The sequence below is a fragment of the Aegilops tauschii genome, chromosome 3 (assembly GCF_002575655.3).
Source record: "Aegilops tauschii subsp. strangulata cultivar AL8/78 chromosome 3, Aet v6.0, whole genome shotgun sequence".
NCBI lineage: Eukaryota > Viridiplantae > Streptophyta > Magnoliopsida > Poales > Poaceae > Aegilops > Aegilops tauschii.
In genome coordinates, this window is record NC_053037.3 from 570,164,958 (window position 1) to 570,184,264 (window position 19,307).

At 45.0% G+C, this 19,307-nt stretch overlaps 1 protein-coding gene across 2 annotated transcripts; it reads left to right on the top strand.

Moving 5' to 3' along the window:
• Positions 1-349: 349 nt before the first annotated feature.
• Positions 350-2,705, top strand: LOC109732847 (F-box/FBD/LRR-repeat protein At1g13570). Of its 2 annotated transcripts, none has more exons than XM_040404721.3 (3): positions 350-1,478; positions 1,551-1,685; positions 1,945-2,705. In XM_040404721.3, exons 1-3 carry the CDS (start codon positions 435-437, stop codon positions 2,359-2,361), a joined length of 1,596 nt encoding a protein of 531 aa, XP_040260655.1. In that variant the 5' UTR covers positions 350-434; the 3' UTR covers positions 2,362-2,705. The 2 variants fall into 2 exon arrangements, with proteins under 2 accessions (XP_040260655.1, XP_020147639.1); XM_020292050.4 differs by having other exon boundaries at positions 357-1,451.
• Positions 2,706-19,307: the final 16,602 nt, after the last annotated feature.

Here is a 19,307-nt window from a genome sequence, read left to right on the forward strand (position 1 = left end):
GACCCGAAACTATAGTAGTTTCTTCCCACGATAATTTATTTACTCATGTTTTTATTTTGTTTTTCCCTTCCTTTTTCTGCTTTGTTTTTATTCTGTTTTGCTCTATTCTCTGGAAAATAAATGTTTTGATGCATGAACACTATCTTTTTAACATGTGGAGATTTTTATTAAAAAAATAGTTAGTTTTATTTTTCGGTCGAATAATAGTTTTTTTAGGCCGATGTACGATTGGCCGATGTGGAAACAAGGCCAATGTGGAGATTCTTCAAGCGGCGACGCGTTCATGGGCCGGCCCATAAGAGCGAGCGCTTCTACAGAAGCAGCCTACCACGGAGGCACGGACACACTCCAGAAAACAGCGCCTCCATTCCCCACCCCTCCCTCCCCCAAACCAAATCCCTCGCCGTCGGCCGCCTCCCCCTCCACCGGCGGCCATGGGCGACCCTCAGTTTACCATCGGCACCTCCATGAGCGATATACTCGCCACCATGGAGCGCGACGGCCACGACCCTGCGACGATCTCCCTCGGCATAAACGCGATGCTCTGCTTCGTGTACGACTACCTGCCGGAGCCGCCCGTCTCCCTCACCGCCTCCCTCTCGCTCGCCGGCGCGTCGTGGGTCCCCGACGGCGTCGACCGCATCAGCCGCCTCCCCGATGTGCTCCTCCGCGACATCATCTCTCGCCTCTCCGCCAAGGACGCCGCGCGCACCGCCGCCCTCTCCTCGCGCTGGCCCCCGCTCTGGCGCTCGGCGCCCCTGGCTCTTTTCGACATCAATCTCTTTCCGGACGGCGACGCGTCTCCCTCTCCCTGCGCGGTCACCGCCGCGGTGTCCGGCGCCCTCGCGGCGCACCCGGGCCCTTTCCGCTGCGTCCACCTCATCTGCAGCACCATGGACAAGCACCGAGGTGAAATGGCGCGCTGGATCGACATCCTCGTCGCCAAGGGGGTCCAAGAACTCGTCTTTGTCAACCGCCCTTGGCCGATAGACCTGCGCCTCCCCGCCACGATCTTCAGCTGCGCCTCCCTCACCCGCCTTTACCTCGGCATCTGGAGGCTCCCGGACACCGCCGCCGTGCCGCGCGGTGTCAGCTTCCCCAACCTCCGTGAGCTCGGCCTCTGCTGGAATGTCATGGAGGACCGTGACCTCGCCTTCATGCTTGAAAGAAGCCCCGTCCTGGAGTTCCTCGGCATAATGGGGAGCCAGACCGGAGTGCGCGTCCGCCTCGTCAGCCACAGCCTGCGCTGCGTCCAGCTGGGCTTTTCTTTCATGGAGGACATCGACGTGGTGGATGCCCCTCGCCTGGAGAGGCTCTTCCAGTGGGAAACTGTTTCCGCGGTCAATAGCCGGGCCATGGCGAACCGCTCTTTCAGAATCAAGATTGGCCATGCACCTAACCTGCGTGTGCTGGGATACCTTCAGCCTGGAGAGCAAGAGCTGGTCGTCGTGGTACAGAGCTGTATCAATTTGCAAGTGGTACAGAGCCGTGTCAGTTAATAATGCTAATCTATGATCTGAATTATTTTATCTGTCCTTGGTGCATTGCAGGCTGGGAGCAAGGAGAACATTGTCCCTAGTGTCCAGATTTTGGCCATGGAGGTGCAGTTCGGTGCCCGCAATGCTGTGAAGAAAGTGCCCGGCTTTCTCCGCTGTTTCCCCAACCTGGAGACTCTCCATGTCCAGGTAAAATTGTAATTTTGCAGTATTGGTGGCAATTTTACATTATTGGTGGCTGTGTTATCTAGCAAGGTCAGAACTTATTACTCCTATATGTCTAGCATGGTCTGAACTGACAATATGTCTAGCATGGTCAGAACTGTGAATCAGATTAATTATAAGTTGCTGGCCTGCTGCTGCTATTGCTACTGCTGCATGATATGTCCTCGTGGCAAAGATCCCTGAACCATGTATGCCGTATTCGGCTGATCGATTTCATCTGCAGTCCCCCCGCATACTTGAGGAGTCCATCGGCAAGGTCAATCTCAAGTTCTGGCAGGAGGGCGGCCCCATCGAATGCGTCCTGCGGAGCATGAAGAAGTTGTTCTTCTACGAGTTCCGAGGGTCGAGAAGGGAGCTTACTTTCCTCAAGTTTATCGCGGAGAGAGGTCGGGTGCTGGAGCAGATGGTGGTTGTGGTGGCCAGTGAGTATTTCTCCTCGGGGGACAATGTCAATGCCAAGCTGAAGCCTCTGGCCAATGCAAAATGGAGCAGCAAAGCTTGCAAGCTAGAGCTCTTCAGAAGCCCATTCGAGGAGGTGTCAGGTCCTCCTTACTGCCACAAGATAGCTTCTGATTTTGGGTTTGCTAACCCTTTTGACCTCCAGTACTACTCCGAAGCAGAAGTGATCTCTTTAAGTTAATTAGCAGTAGCTCTTGTACAAGAGTCTTCTGGTGCCTAGCTAGACCTTATGTTGTCGTCAGACCTGGGAAGCTATTTGAGCTGTGAAATGCTTGTTTGTGCCAAGTCAAGTTTTAGGTGGGACGTTGCTGGACGCATAACAGGTGGAATTAGATATCTAGCTAGTCAATTGTGAGCAGGGCTATCTAAGCCAGTAGTACTCTAGTGCCCAACTGGTGGTAATGGTCTTTCTGCTTTGTTGAACTGCAGTTTCAGTATGTCGTGTAGTTTTTGTTGTGAGCATGAATTAATCTGCTATGCGCTGGGTTGGTTTCAGCTCAAAAGAGTACTAATTGATTACCACAATTACTGTCTTTAGTTTTGATTTTCACAAACTTTTGCTACATGTTTCTTATATAAACTGTACTGAATACTGCCATAGTGCCATTGCACGGAGATGTTGGAAACCTTCACAAACAGGATCAACATCTTCACTGAAGGAGTGGTGCTAGAGAAACCAGGGTGAGCTATACTAGCATGGAACCACCCTGTTGAGTACAGAAATAGATGTATGTGACCAGGTCATTGATTTGGAAAAATAGATGCGTCATTTTGCTCTAATGTCCTGAGCACACTGTGTGTGAAGTGGACACATGGATAATTAGTTCTGTCCAACATGTAATGGGATTATCATAGCAGCCTTGGGATGTGCTTACTATTATTGCTATGTATTCCTTTCGTCCTTGTTGTTTCTCCAAGGATTTACTTCAATTCCCTTGCAATACGCTTTTCACATGCATTGCATGAAGAACTACTCAGTCCGTCCCAAAATAATTGTCTTAAGAGTATTAGATAACTTGGTTATAATGTGGGCCATGTGCTTGCTCGACCATGAATAGCGCCGGATTCTATGCCTCTCAGCTGGGTGTTAGGGTCTTGAGAGATAGTGGTGTATGTGGTTGTTTCTTCCAGTGCCTGCATCTGTGTTGAGAGATACTATATGTAGGTTTTGTTAGAATTAATGGGCTAGGCCCATAGCAATTTCTGAAATCTCAAAGCTCATGTGTAAAATGGCAAGTGGTGGTGCTAAGTTTAGTCCCACCTTGGAAGTTGAAGAAGAGTTGGACCTCTTTATATAGTGGGTTCTCTCCACCACTCTAAGTGGTGTGTGAGAAGAGAAAGGGAAAACCACGCGCGCGCTCGCTCGCCTCACCGGGGCGGGGCGGGGCGTACATGCGCGTGAGTGGTCCGCCGAAATCTGGTCCATCTCCTTGCAGGAGCGCAGCTTCCTTTTGCCGTTTTATTTTTATGTCTTGGCAGACAAGTTTTTGATTTCTTGTCCGGTAAGTATACGAATTAGAAACCGAGTCGGTTTGGGATTGTGGTCGCGACACAATACCGCCTCTGGTCCTAATATATATACAGCTACCGGCTGCGGCCAGAGACACACCGAAAAACACCTAGGGTTTTGCCTCATCTCACAACTTGCGCCGCCATAGTAGTCTACTCCATCCCAAACGCCGGCGTGCATCGGCGCGTGGGAGAGCAGGTCTCCGGAACCGTTCGTCTTTGCGATCCTGCACCGGGAGAGGACGAATTAGGTTTTTGGGAAGCGCTGTGCGCGACTGCTCAAATTCGTCATCACGGGTCGTCTTCCGTCCAAGTCGGACGGTGCTACTCATCGTCGTATTCATCGCCGTCAGCAGCAGATCGTCGCCAACATCGTCATCAACACTGTCGCACCCATAATAGCTAACGATCAGTACGTCCAACATCCTCTGTTCATGTCTGTTTCTACAGCTATTGTTACGTGTTTGCTGCCGTTATGCATGTCTTGCTGTTCTTCTAGTTTGCTAGATTATTGCATGCTAGTATCTCTTCTAGTCATGAATTATTTACTGGAATTAATCATGAACTTGCCTAATATTCCAACAATCCAAAAACCTAATTATAGGCAATTTCCTGAGTTAACTATGGCTGGATTTGCTGATGCACTGAGGCCGGATAAGTTTACCGGTGTGCACTTTAAGAGGTGGCAGGTGAAGACCACGCTCTGGCTTACTGCTCTGAAAGTTTTCCACGCTAGTGTTGGTGCTCCAGAGGGAATAACCGACGAAGATCGAGAAAATTCCAGGAAGCCAATACTATGTTTGTGGGATGCATTCTGAGTGTTCTTGCTGACCGTCTGTGTGATGTGTACATGCACATAAACGACGGAAAAATTCTGTGGGATGCACTGAATGCAAAATTTGGTGCAACAGATGCAGGCAGTGAACTGTACATCATGGAGTGTTTTCATGACTACAAGATGGTGAATAACCGTTCTGTGGTTGAACAAGCTCATGAGATACAGTGCATTGTGAAGGAACTTGAACTCCTTAAATGTGTTCTACCCGACAAATTCGTGGCTGGGTGCATGATTGCAAAGTTGCCTCCTTCATGGAGGAATTTCGCCACAACTCTGAAGCATAAGAGACAGGAGATATCAGTTGAAAATCTGATTGCATCTCTTGATGTTGAAGAAAAAGCTCGGGCTAAAGATACCACTGAAAAAGGAGGTGAGGTTCAGCCTACTGCTAACATGGTGCAGAGGTACCCACAGAACAAGAACAAAGGGAAGAACAAACCTGTTTTCAACAAGCCTACCAAGACTACTACCTTCAAGAAGAAGAAGTTCAACAAGGCTGAGCTAGAGTGCTACGCCTGTGGGAAGCCTGGACACTTTTCCAAGGAATGCCCTGAACGTGCAGACCGCAGAGGGAAAACAAGCTCCAAGACTGTCAACATGGTGACCGCTAGCAATACTGATGGGTATGGTAATTTACCTATTGTGCTTTCAGTATTTCAATCATCTTCGTGGTGGATTGATTCGGGTGCTAACGTTCATGTGTGTGCTGACATCTCCCTGTTTACTTCTTATCAGGTCGCAAGGGATTCTTCCGTCCTAATGGGGAATGGGTCACATGCTTCTGTTCGTGGCATTGGCACGGTGGATCTGAAGTTTACTTCGGGAAAGATCGTGCAACTAAGGAACGTGCAGCATGTCCCTACTATGAACAAGAATCTAGTTAGCGGCTCCCTTCTATGTCGAGATGGATTTAAGGTAGTTTTAGAGTCCAATAAAGTAATTGTGTCAAGATTTGGACAATTTATAGGAAAAGGCTATGAGTGCGGAGGCTTGTTCCGCTTTTCTCTTTCAGATTTTTGCAATAAGTCAATAAACCAAATTTGTGCTAGTGTTAATGATGATGCAAGTATTTGGCACTCTCGTTTATGTCATATTAATTTTGGTTTAATGTCTCGGCTATCCAGCATGAGTTTAATTCCGAACTTCACAGTTGCCAAAGGTTCTAAGTGCCATAGTTGTGTGCAATCTAAGCAACCTCGAAAGCCTCATAAGGCTGCCGAGGAGAGAAACTTGGCACCTCTAGAACTCATACATTCTGATCTTTGTGAGATGAATGGTGTGTTGACAAAAGGTGGAAAGAGATATTTCATGACTTTGATTGATGATGCGACTAGATTTTGCTATGTTTATTTGTTGCAAACTAAAGATGAAGCATTAGACTACTTTAAAATCTATAAAGCTGAAGTTGAAAATCAACTAGAGAGAAAGATCAAGCGTCTTAGGTCCGATCGTGGTGGAGAGTATTTTCCAAAAGTTTTTGATGAATTTTGTGAGGAACATGGTATTATTCATGAGAGGACGCCTCCCTATTCACCTCAATCAAATGGAGTGGCCGAGAGGAAAAACCGCACATTGACTGACTTGGTGAATGCCATGTTAGACACTGCTGGTTTATCTAAGGCATGGTGGGGGAGGCTCTATTGACTTCATGTCATGTCCTGAATAGAGTTCCCAACAATAATAAAGAGAAAACCCCTTATGAGGAGTGGGTTGGGAGAAAACCATCACTTTCTTATTTGCGCACTTGGGGATGTTTGACAAAGGTCAATATTCCTATTCCTAAGAAACGCAAACTTGGACCAAAGACAGTGGATTGTGTCTTTCTAGGGTATGCTCAACGGAGCATTGCTTATAGGTTTTTAGTGGTAAAATCTGAAGTACCTGATATGCATGTTGATACTATAATGGAATCTCGTGATGCAACATTTTTTGAGAACATATTTCCTATGAAAGATATGCATAGCATTGCTAGATTTTCTTCTGAGATAATTCCTGAATCTAGTACAACTGATGAATATTTCGAACAATCACATGAGGAAGTTCTTGAGAAGGATAACAATGAAGTTCCTAGAAGGAACAAGAGACAAAGGATTGCAAAATCCTTTGGTGATGATTTCAGTGTATACCTTGTGGACGACACACCCAAGACGATTGCAGAAGCATATGCATCTCCGGATGTAGATGATTGGAAAGAAGCTGTTCATAATGAGATGGACTCAATTCTTTCTAATGGAACTTGGGAACTAACTGATAGACCATATGGTTGTAAACCTGTGGGCTGTAAGTGGGTGTTCAAAAAGAAGCTGAAGCCTGATGGTACTATTGATAAGTACAAGGCGCGGCTAGTGGCCAAGGGCTACACTCAGAAAGAAGGCGAAGATTACTTTGACACCTATTCACCCGTTGCTAGAATGACCACCATTCGAGTGTTACTTTCCTTGGCTGCCTCTTATGGCCTTATCATTCATCAAATGGATGTAAAGACAGCTTTTCTCAATGGAGAGTTGGAAGAGGAGATCTATATGGATCAGCCTGACGGGTTTGTGGTAAAGGGTGAAGAGAGAAAGGTGTGCAAGTTGTTAAAATCTTTGTATGGTCTGAAACAGGCACCTAAGCAATGGCATGAGAAGTTTGAAAGAACTCTGACTTCTGCAGGATTTGTCATTAACGAGGTTGATAGGTGTGTTTACTATCGCCATGGTGGGGGCAATAGTGTCATATTATGTTTGTATGTGGACGACATACTGATCTTTGGTACAAACATTAATGCAATTAATGAGGTCAAGTCTTTTCTATCAAAAAGTTTTGACATGAAAGATCTGGGAGAAGCCGATGTAATTCTAAACATCAAACTTATTAAGGATGAGAGTGGGATTACATTAACGCAATCTCACTATGTTGAGAAGGTCTTGAACCGATTCGGTTTTATGGATAGCAAGCCTTCTCCAACACCTTATGATCCCAGCGTGACACTCAGAAAGAACAAGAAAGAAACGAGAGATCAATTAAGATACTCTCAAATTGTCGGTTCACTCATGTACTTAGCTAGCGCTACAAGACCAGATATCTCTTTTGCTGTGAGCAAACTGAGTAGGTTCATGTCCAACCCGGGTGATGATCATTGGCATGCACTAGAAAGGGTCTTGTGCTATCTGAGAGGTACTATGAGTTACGGAATTACTTATTCAGGGCATCCTGCTGTGCTAGAAGGATATAGTGATTCAAATTGGATCTCCGATGTTGATGTACTTTACGCAACAAGTGGGTATGTATTTACTCATGGTGGTGGCGCAGTGTCATGGAGGTCTTGCAAGCAAACCATATTGACGAGGTCAACTATGGAAGCAGAATTAACTGCTTTGGACACAGCTACTGTTGAGGCAGAATGGCTGCGTGAGCTCTTGATGGACTTGCCGGTTGTTGAAAAACCTGTACCGGCTATTCTTATGAATTGTGATAACCAAACGGTTATCGCTAAAGTGAACAATTCTAAAGATAATGCAAAGTCATCAAGACACGTGAAAAGACGTTTGAAGTCTGTCAGGAAGTTGAGAAACTCCGGAGTAATAACTGTTACGTATATACAAACAGACAAAAACCTGGCAGATCCCTTTACAAAGGGACTATCACGAAATGTGATAGATATTGCATCGAGGGAGATGGGTATGAGACCCATAGATGTTACATCATAGTAGTAACCCAACCTTTGTGATCGGAGATCCCGTGAATTAGGATCTGGGAAGAACAAGCTATTGGTTAACTGAGGAGAGTAATAACTTATGATCGTCTCCAAGTGAAGATGCAAAACTCTCAGAGCTGTAAGGCTCAGATCTGTAAGGCAGGTTGGCAACATGCCTTAATGTGGTTCTATTGGCTATAATTAGCAAAGATGATGTCCTACAGAGCAGTCTTGAAAGAACACACCTATATGAGTTCTGACTGTAAACGTCGCAGTCTATGAGATTTGGGTGATCTCTAGTAAGCTCACGAAGAGACCAGGGAGTATGACGTATAAGCTCCAAACCGCGGGGTAGCCTACTGGCGGTCAGGTACTGGTTAAGACTTTGAGTGAAACCTGTTCACACAAAACTAGCAATTCAAGGCATAGTCCATTGTCAAGTTGTGAATGGATGTAGCTTAAAGTTCTAGGCAGAAGTTCAACTTAACAGTCTCTGCTGAAACACTGGTATATTAAACAAGTGATGAGAGAAGGCAAATCTCTAAATGGGTATTTGAGATCTGGTGGGGGATTGTTAGAATTAATGGGCTAGGCCCATAGCAATTTCTGAAATCTCAAAGCCCATGTGTAAAATGGCAAGTGGTGGTGCTAAGTTTAGTCCCACCTTGGAAGTTGAAAAAGAGTTGGACCTCTTTATATAGTGGGTTCTCTCCACCACTCTAAGTGGTGTGTGAGAAGAGAAAGGGAAAACCACACGCGCGCGCTCGCTCGCCTCGCCTCGCCGGGCCATGGCGTGGCGTGGCGAGGCGAGGCGAGGCGAGGCGTACATGCGACATGCGCGTGATAGTCTACTCCATCCCAAACGCCGGCGTGCATCGGCGCGTGGGAGAGCAGGTCTCCGGAACCGTTCGTCTTTGCGATCCTGCACCGGGAGAGGACGAATTAGGTTTTTGGGAAGCGCTGTGCGCGACTGCTCAAATTCGTCATCACGGGTCGTCTTCCGTCCAAGTCGGGCGGTGCTACTCATCGTCGTATTCATCGCCGTCAGCAGCAGATCGTCGCCAACATCGTCATCAACACTGTCGCACCCATAATAGCTAACGATCAGTACGTCCAACATCCTCTGTTCATGTCTGTTTCTACAGCTATTGTTACGTGTTTGCTGCCGTTATGCATGTCTTGTTGTTCTTCTAGTTTGCTAGATTATTGCACGCTAGTATCTTTTCTAGTCATGAATTATTTACTGGAATTAATCATGAACTTGCCTAATATTCCAACAGGTTTAGGTTGTAGCTTTGGTTGCTAGTGTTAGGGTCTCTGGCTGTTTCTTCTGCTGTCTGCGTCTGGTTTTGAACATGCAATAAAATTCCCTGCAAGACTTCGTTTGCAGCCCGGTTGCTGGAAAAAAGACTTGGCTGGCTGTTGCAGGCCCAGCCCGGGAGCCTAAAACTTTGTTACTATGTGGTTGTATTCTAATATAAATGCAGTCAGGGGAAACCCCTTTTGTTAGAAAAAATTATAGTAGTTATAGTGCTTTTATCGTATAAGCTTTCACTGATTTCGTAACAAATATGTCAATGAACTCTCATTGTTTTTAGAAAAAAAACACGTTCACTTCGATTCCAATGAATGAATACACACAAAACTTCTAAGGATTTCAAACATGTTTACGCAAATTTCAGTCATTGTTACACGTCTCACAAGTGAGTTTGACCATGTTTTTCTGGGTTTCAGAAACATCTAGTCTTGTTTTCAAAGAAGTCCAGAAACATTTCGACAAAATTCGCGCTGATTTTGGCAACTGCTTTAGGCAATTCATACTAATGCCGCGCTGGCAACTGCTCTGTTGTGATCTGTGCTGTGTGTTGGGCCTTAAACTGAAGCCCTTATAACAGAACTGTGGGTGCTCCGAATTCCAAGCTGCTACAACAAAATCTATGAACAATGACATAATGCTCATCTTGGGCTAAGAAATCTATAAAGCGCTCAAGCTTCGTTTGTCTATGTAATCTCTAATGACATGCCGGCCCGTCGATCAGGCAGGTCGACGCTGCTGTTGTGTGGGAGCACAACAGCCCAGCAGGGCAACTCCGGCCTCTTTGCTTGTTCCGAAGCCCAGCAGGACAATTTTTGGTAACCGTGCTACTCGAAATGATATTTGAACTTCTGAAAATCCTGGAAGAGTTGCTGCTATTGTCGGACAGCTACAGCTGGAAGGAGGTGGGGATGCAGGCGGTCAGAGCAACGCCAACGCGGTGATCCGAACGGACGCGCGTTTTGTCTGTTTTGATCGGCCGAGCGGACGGATGTGCCTGCTTTTTCGTTTGGTTCGGCCGGTGCATCCAACGGGTGGCCGACACATTTCCCTGCATTAAATTTTTTTTTTTGAAAACATGCGGCTGAAATAAACTTAGTTATACATTAAACAGCTGGTCAACCGCCGGCCAAAGTCCACTTAAGCACTAAATAAAACATAAAGAAAAAACTAAAAACGCGCCCGCACACTGCCCTAGGCCTTGCCCTTGCCCTTCCCGTCGTCGTCGCCGGTGAGGTCGATGAAGGTTGGCGGCGGCCCAGCCCACGGGAATGCGCTCTCCCATGCCACCAATGTCGTCTCCTCCGGCGGCCGCATTGCTGCACGGCAGGCGCGATCCTCCTCCTTCTGCTCGCGGTGCTCCTCCTCCTCGCACTCCCACTGCATCTAGCGCTCGCCGTCGGCCCGCTCCTCCGCCAGCCAATGTTGCTTCCATCGCTCCAAGCGGGCTGCCTCCTCCTCCGGCGTTGCGTCCATGTGGACGGGACGAGCGCTCACGCACTCGCGGACGATGTCGGTCCACGTGTACGTCTCCTCAAGAGCGGCAAAGGAGAGAGGGAGGCGGTGGCATTGCTGCACGGCAGACACACTCCTCCTCATTCTTCTCGCAACGCTCCTCCTCCTCGCACTCCCACTGCATCTGGCACTCGCCGTCGGCCCGCTCCTTCGCCAACCAATGTTGCTTCCATCGCTCCAAGTGGGTTGCCTCCTCCTCCGACGTTGTGTCCATGTGGACGGGACGCGCGCTCACGCACTCGCGGACGACGTCGGTCCACGTGTACGTCTTGTTGGGGAACGTAGTATTTTCAAAATTTCCTACGATCATATAAGATCTATCTAGGAGAAGCATAGCAACGAGCGGGGAGAGTGTGTCACGTACCCTCATACACCGAAAGCGGAAGCGTTTTATCAACGCGGTTGATGTAGTCGTACGTCTTCATGATCCGACCGATCCTAGCACCGAACGTACGGCACCTCCGTGTTCAGCACACGTTCAGCTCGATGACGTCCCTTGTACTCTTCATCCAGTTGAGGCCGAGGGAGAGTTTCGTCAGCACGATGGCGTGGCGACGGTGATGATGAAGTTACCGGCGCAGGACTTCGCCTAAGCACTACGACGATATGACCAAGGTGTGTTTCTATGGAGGGGGGGGACTGCACACGGCTAAGAGAAACTTTGGTGTGCCTTTGGGGTGCCCCCCTCCCACGTATATAAAGGGGGGGAGGGAGGAGGAGGCCGGCCAAGGTGTGGCGCGCCCAAGGGGGGGGAGTCCTACTCCAAGTAGGATTCGGCCCTCCCCCCTTTCCTATTCCTACAAGGAGAAGGGGGAAAGAGGAGGAGGGGAGAAAGGAAAGGGGGCCCCCAACCCCTAGTCCAATTCTGTTTGGGCTTGGGGGCGCGAGCCTCCACCTGGCTACTGCCTCCTCTCTTCCACTAGGGCCCATGAAGGCCCATTAACCCCCCGGGGGGTTCCGGTAACCCCCCGGTACTCCGGAAAATACCCGATACACTTCGGAACCATTCCGGTGTCCGAATATAACCTTCCAATATATCAATCTTTATGTCTCGACCATTTCGAGACTGCTCGTCATGTCCGTGATCTCATCTGGGACTCCGAACAACCTTCGGTACATCAAATCACATAACTCATAATACAAATCGTCATCGAACGTTAAGCGTGCGGACCGTACGGGTTCGAGAACTATGTAGACATGACCGAGACACATATCTGGTCAATAACAAATAGCGGAACATGGATGCTCATATTGGCTCCTACATATTCTACGAAGATCTTTATCGGTCAAACCGCATAACAACATACGTTGTTCCTGTTGTCATCGGTATGTTACTTGCCCGAGATTCGGTCGTCGGTATCATCATACCTGGTTCAATCTCATTACCGACAAGTCTCTTTACTCGTTCCGTAATGTATCATCCCGCAACTAACTCATTAGTCACATTGCTTGCAAGGCTTATAGTGATGTGCATTACCGAGAGGGCCCAGAGATACCTCTCCGATACTCGGAGTGACAAATCCTAATCTCGATCTATGCCAACTCAACAAACACCATCGGAGACATCTGTAGAGCATCTTTATAATCACCCAGTTACATTGTGACGTTTGATAGCACACTAAGTGTTCCTCCGGTATTCGGGAGTTGCATAATCTCATAGTCATAGGAACATGTATAAGTCATGAAGAAAGCAATAGCAATAAACTAAACGATCATAGTGCTAAGCTAACGAATGGGTCTTGTCCATCACATCATTCTCTAATGATGTGATCTCGTTCATCAAATGACAACACATGTCTATGGCTAGGAACCTTAACCATCTTTGATTAACGAGCTAGTCAAGTAGAGGCATACTAGGGACACTCTGTTTGTCTATGTATTCACACATGTACTAAGTTTCCGGTTAATACAATTCTAGCATGAATAGTAAACATTTATCATGATATAAGAAAATATAAATAACAACTTTATTATTGCCTCTAGGGCATATTTCCTTCAGTCTTCCACTTGCACTAGAGTCAATAATCTAGATTACATAGTAATGATTCTAACACCCATGGAGTCTTGGTGCTGATCATGTTTTGCTCGTGAGAGAGGCTTAGTCAACGGGTCTGCAACATTCAGATCCGTATGTATTTTGCAAATCTCTATGTCTCCCTCCTTGACTTGATCGCGGATGGAATTGAAGCGTCTCTTGATGTGTTTGGTTCTCTTGTGAAATCTGGATTCCTTCGCCAAGGCTATTGCTCCAGTATTGTCACAAAAGATTTTCAGTGGACCCGATGCACTAGGTATGACACCTAGATCGGATATGAACTCCTTCATCTAGACTCCTTCATTTGCTGCTTCCGAAGCAGCTATGTACTCCGCTTCACACGTAGATCCTGCCATGACGCTTTGCTTGGAATTGCACCAACTGACAACTCCACCGTTCAATATAAATACGTATCCGGTTTGTGACTTAGAGTCATCTGGATCAGTGTCAAATCTTGCATCGACGTAATCATTTACGACGAGCTCTTTGTCACCTCCATAAACGAGAAACATATCCTTAGTCCTCTTTAGGTATTTCAAGATGTTCTTGACCGCTGTCCAGTGATCCACTCCTGGATTACTTTGGTACCTCCCTGTTAAACTAATAGCAAGGCACACATCAGGTCTGGTACACAGCATTGCATACATGATAGATCCTATGGCTGAAGCATAGGGAATGACTTTCATTTTCTCTCTATCTTCTGTAGTGGTCGGGCATTGAGTCTGACTCAACTTCACACCTTGTAACACAGGCAAGAACCCTTTCTTTGCTTGATCCATTTTGAACTTCTTCAAAACTTCATCAAGGTATGTGCTTTGTGAAAGTCCAATTAAGCGTCTTGATCTATCTCTATAGATCTTGATGCCCAATATATAAGCAGCTTCACCGAGGTCTTTCATTGAAAAATTCTTATTCAAGTATCCTTTTATGCTATCCAGAAATTCTGTATCATTTCCGATCAACAATATGTCACCCACATATAATATCAGAAATGCTACAGAGCTCCCACTCACTTTCCTGTAAATACAGGCTTCTCCAAAAGTCTGTATAAAACCATATGCTTTGATCACACTATCAAAGCGTATATTCCAACTCCGAGATGCTTGCACCGGTCCATAAATGGATCGCTGGAGCCTGCACACTTTGTTAGCACCTTTTCGATCGACAAAACCTTCTGGTTGCATCATATACAACTCTTCTTTAAGATATCCATTAAGGAATGCAGTTTTGACATCCATTTGCCAAATTTCATAATCATAAAATGCGGCAATTGCCAACATGATTCGGATGGACTTAAGCATCGCTACGGGTGAGAAAGTCTCATCGTAGTCAACTCCTTGAACTTGTCGAAAACCTTTCGCAACAAGTCAAGCTTTGTAGACAGTAACATTACCGTCAGCGCCAGTCTTCTTCTTGAGGATCCATTTATTCTCTATGGCTTGCCGATCATCGGGCAAGTCAACCAAAGTCCACACTTTGTTCTCATACATGGATCCCATCTCAGATTTCATGGCCTCAAGCCATTTCGCGGAATCTGGGCTCCTCATCGCTTCCTGATGTCTACTACACAACCTTCTTCTTGTAGACGTTGTTGGGCCTCCAAGTGCAGAGGTTTGTAGGACAGTAGCAAATTTCCCTCAAGTGGATGACCTAAGGTTTATCAATCCGTGGGAGGCGTAGGGTGAAGATGGTCTCTCTCAAACAATCCTCCAACCAAATAACAAAGAGTCTCTTGTGTCCCCAACACACCCAATACAATGGTAAATTGTATAGGTGCACTAGTTCGGCGAAGAGATGGTGATACAAGTGCAATATGGATGGTAGATATAAGTTTTTGTAATCTGAAAATATAAAAACAGCAAAGGTAACAAGCGATAAAAGTAAGCACAAACGGTATTGCAATGCTAGGAAACAAGGCCTAGGGTTCATACTTTCACTAGTGCAAGTTCTCTCAACAATAATAACATAAATGGATCATATAACTATCCTTCAACATGCAACAAAGAGTCACTCCAAAGTCACTAATAGCGGAGAACAAACGAAGAGATTATTGTAGGGTACGAAACCACCTCAAAGTTATCCTTTCTGATCGATCTATTCAAGAGTCCGTAGTAAAATAACACGAAGCTATTCTTTCCGTTCGATCTATCATAGAGTTCGTACTAGAATAACACCTTAAGACACAAATCAACCAAAACCCTAATGTCACCTAGATACTCCAATGTCACCTCAAGTATCCGTGGGTATGATTATACGATATGCATCACACAATCTCAGATTCATCTATTCAACCAACACATAGAACTTCAAAGAGTGCCCCAAAGTTTCTACCGGAGAGTCAAGACGAAAACGTGTGCCAACCCCTATGCATAGTTCACAAACGGAACCCGCAAGTTGATCACCAAAACATACATCAAGTGGATCACGTGAATATCCCATTGTCACCACAGATAAGCACATGCAAGACATACATCAAGTGTTCTCAAATCCTTAATGACTCAATCCGATAAGATAACTTCAAGGGGAAAACTCAATCCATTACAAGAGAGTAGATGGGGAAAAACATCATAAGATCCAACTATAATAGCAAAGCTCGCAATACATCAAGATCGTGCCAAATCAAGAGCACGAGAGAGAGAGAGAGATCAAACACATACTACTGGTACATACCCTCAGCCCCGAGGGTGAACTACTCCCTCCTCGTCATGGAGATCGCCGGGATGATGAAGATGGCCACCGGTGAGGGTTCCCCCCTCCGGCAGGGTGCTGGAACAGGGTCCCGATTGGTTTTTGGTGGCTATAGAGGCTTTGCGGCGGCAGAACTCCCGATCTCTTCTGTTCCCCGATGTTTTTAGGGTATGTGGACATATATAGGTGAAAGAAGTCGGTCAGGGGAGCCACGAGGGGCCCATGAGGGTGGGGGGCGCGCCTCCCTGCCTCGTGGCCACCTCGAAGCTTCCCTGACGTCTACTCCAAGTCTCCTGGATTGCTGCCGTTCCAAAAATAACTCTCCCGAAGGTTTCATTCCGTTTGGACTCCGTTTGATATTCCTTTTCTTTGAAACACTGAAATAGGCAAGAAAACAACAATTTGGGCTGGGCCTCCGGTTAATAGTTAGTCCCAAAAATAATATAAAAGTGTTTAGTAAAGCCCATAAACATCCAAAACAGATAATATAATAGCATGGAACAATCAAAAATTATAGATACGTTGGAGACGTATCAGCATCCCCAAGCTTAATTCCTGCTCGTTCTCGAGTAGGTAAATGATAAAAACAGAATTTTTGATGTGGAATGCTACCTAACATAATTTTCAATGTAATCTTCTTTATTGTGGCAAGAATATTCAGATCCATAAGATTCAAGACAAAAGTTTAATATTGACATGAAAACAATAATACTTCAAGCATACTAACAAAGCAATCATGTCTTCTCAAAATAACATGGCCAAAGCAAGCTATCCCTACAAAATCATATACTCTGGCTATGCTCTATCTTCATCACACAAAATATTTAAATCATGCACAACCTCGATGACAAGCCAAGCAATTTTTTCATACTTTTGATGTTCTCAAACCTTTTCAATCTTCACGCGATACATGAGCGTGAGCCATGGACATAGCACTATAGGTGGAATAGAATGGTGGTTGTGGAGAAGACAAAAAGGAGAAGATAGTCTCACATCAACTAGGCGTATCAACGGGCTATGGAGATGCCCATCAATAGATAGTAGGGATTGCCATGCAACGGATGCACTAGAGCTATAAGTGTATGAAAGCTCAACAAAAGAAACTAAGTGGGTGTGCATCCAACTCGCTTGCTCACGAAGACCTAGGGCATTTTGAGGAAGCCCATCATTGGAATATACAAGCCAAGTTCTATAATGAAAAGTTCCCACTAGTATATGAAAGTGACAACATAGGAGACTCTCTATCATGAAGATCATGGTGCTACTTTGAAGCACAAGTGTGGTTAAAGGATAGTAGCATTGCCCTTCTCTCTTTTTCTCTCTTTTTTTTTCTTTTTTTATTTGGGCCTTCTCCTTTTTTATGGCCTCTTTTTTTTATTTGAGCTTCTTTGGCCTCCTTTTTTTCGTCCGGAGTCTCATCCCGACTTGTGGGGGAATCATGGTCTCCATCATCCTTTCCTCACTGGGACAATGCTCTAATAATGATGATCATCACACTTTTCTTTACTTACAACTCAAGAATTACAACTCGATTCTTAGAACAAATATGACTCTATGTGAATGCCTCCGGCGGTGTACCGGGATGTGCAATGAATCAAGAGTGACATGTATGAATGATGAATGGTGGCCTTGCCACAAATACAATGTCAACTACATGATCATGCAAAGCAATATGACAATGATGGAGCGTGTCATAATAAACGGAACGGTGGAAAGTTGCATGGCAATATATCTCGGAATGGCTATGGAAATACCATGATAGGTAGGTATGGTGGCTGTTTTGAGGAAGGTATATTGTGGGTGTATGATACCGGCGAAAGGTGCGCGGTATAAGAGAGGCTAGCAATGGTGGAAGGGTGAGAGTGCGTATAATCCATGGACTCAACATTAGTCGTAAAGAACTCACATACTTATTGCAAAAATCTATTAGTTATCGAAACAAAGTACTACGCGCATGATCCTAGGGGGATAGATTGGTACGAAAAGACCATCGCTCGTCCCCGACCGCCACTCATAAGGAAGACGATCAATAAATAAATCATGCTCCGACTTCATCACATAACGGTTCACCATACGTGCATGCTACGGGAATCACAAACTTTAACACAAGTATTTCTCAAATTCATAACCACTCAACTAGCATGACTCTAATATTACCATCTTCATATCTCAAAACAATCATAAAGAATCAAACTTCTCATAGTATTCAATGCACTTTATATGAAAGTTTTTATTATATCCCTCTTGGATGCCCGTCATATTAGGACTAAATTCGTAACCAAAGCAAATTACCATGCTGTTTAAGACTCTCAAAATAATATAAGTGAAGCATGAGAGTTCATCTATTTCTACAAAATAAAACCACCACCGTGCTCTAAAAAGATATAAGTGAAGCACTAGAGCAACGACAAACTACTCCGAAAGATATAAGTGAAGATCAATGAGTAGTTGAATAATTATGCAACTATGTGAAGACTCTCTAATATTTAAGAATTTCAGATCTTGGTATTTTATTCAAACAGCAAGAAAAATAAAATAAAATAAAATGACGCTCCAAGCAAAACACATATCATGTGGTGAATAAAAATATAGCTCCAAGTAAAAAGTTACGGATAGACGAAGACGAAAGAGGGGATGCCTTCCGGGGCATCCCCAAGCTTAGGCTTTTGGTTGTCCTTGAATTTTACCTTGGGGTGCCTTGGGCATCCCCAAGATTAGGCTCTTGCCACTCCTTATTCCATAGTCCATCGAATCTTTACCCAAAACTTGAAAACTTCACAACAGAAAACTCGTAAGCTCCGTTAGTATAAGAAAATAAATCACCACTTTTGGTACTGTTGTGAACTCATTCTAAATTCATATTGGTGTAATATCTAATGTATTCCAACTTCTCTATGGTTCATACCCTCCGATACTACTCATAGATCCATCAAAATAAGCAAACAACACATAGAAAATAGAATCTGTCAAAAACAGAATAGTCTGTAGTAATCTGTATCATTCGAATACTTCCGTAACTCAGAAAAATCTACCAAAATAGGATGACCTAGATAATTTGATTATTGATCTACTGCAATTGGAATCAGTATTTTATCACTTTCTGGTGATTTTTAACAATTGTGTTCGTGAGCAGAAGGTTCCTGACTTTTTCAGCAAGATCAAACAATTATCATCCAAGAAGATCCTATAGGTTTTACTTGGCACAAACACTAATTAAAACATAAAACCAAATCTAACCAGAGGCTAGATGATTTAATTATTACTAAACAGGAGCAAAAAGCAAAGGACAAAAATAAAATTGGGTTGCCTCCCAACAAGCGCTAACGTTTAACGCCCCTAGCTAGGCATGATGATTTCAATGATGCTCACATAAAAGATAAGATTTGGAACATAAAGAGAGCATCATGATGAATATGACTAGCACATTTAAGTCTAACCCACTTCCTATGCATAGGGATTTTGTGATAAAACAACTTATGGGAACAATAATCAACTAGCATAGGAAGGCAAAACAAGCATAACTTCAAGATTTTCAACACATAGAGAGG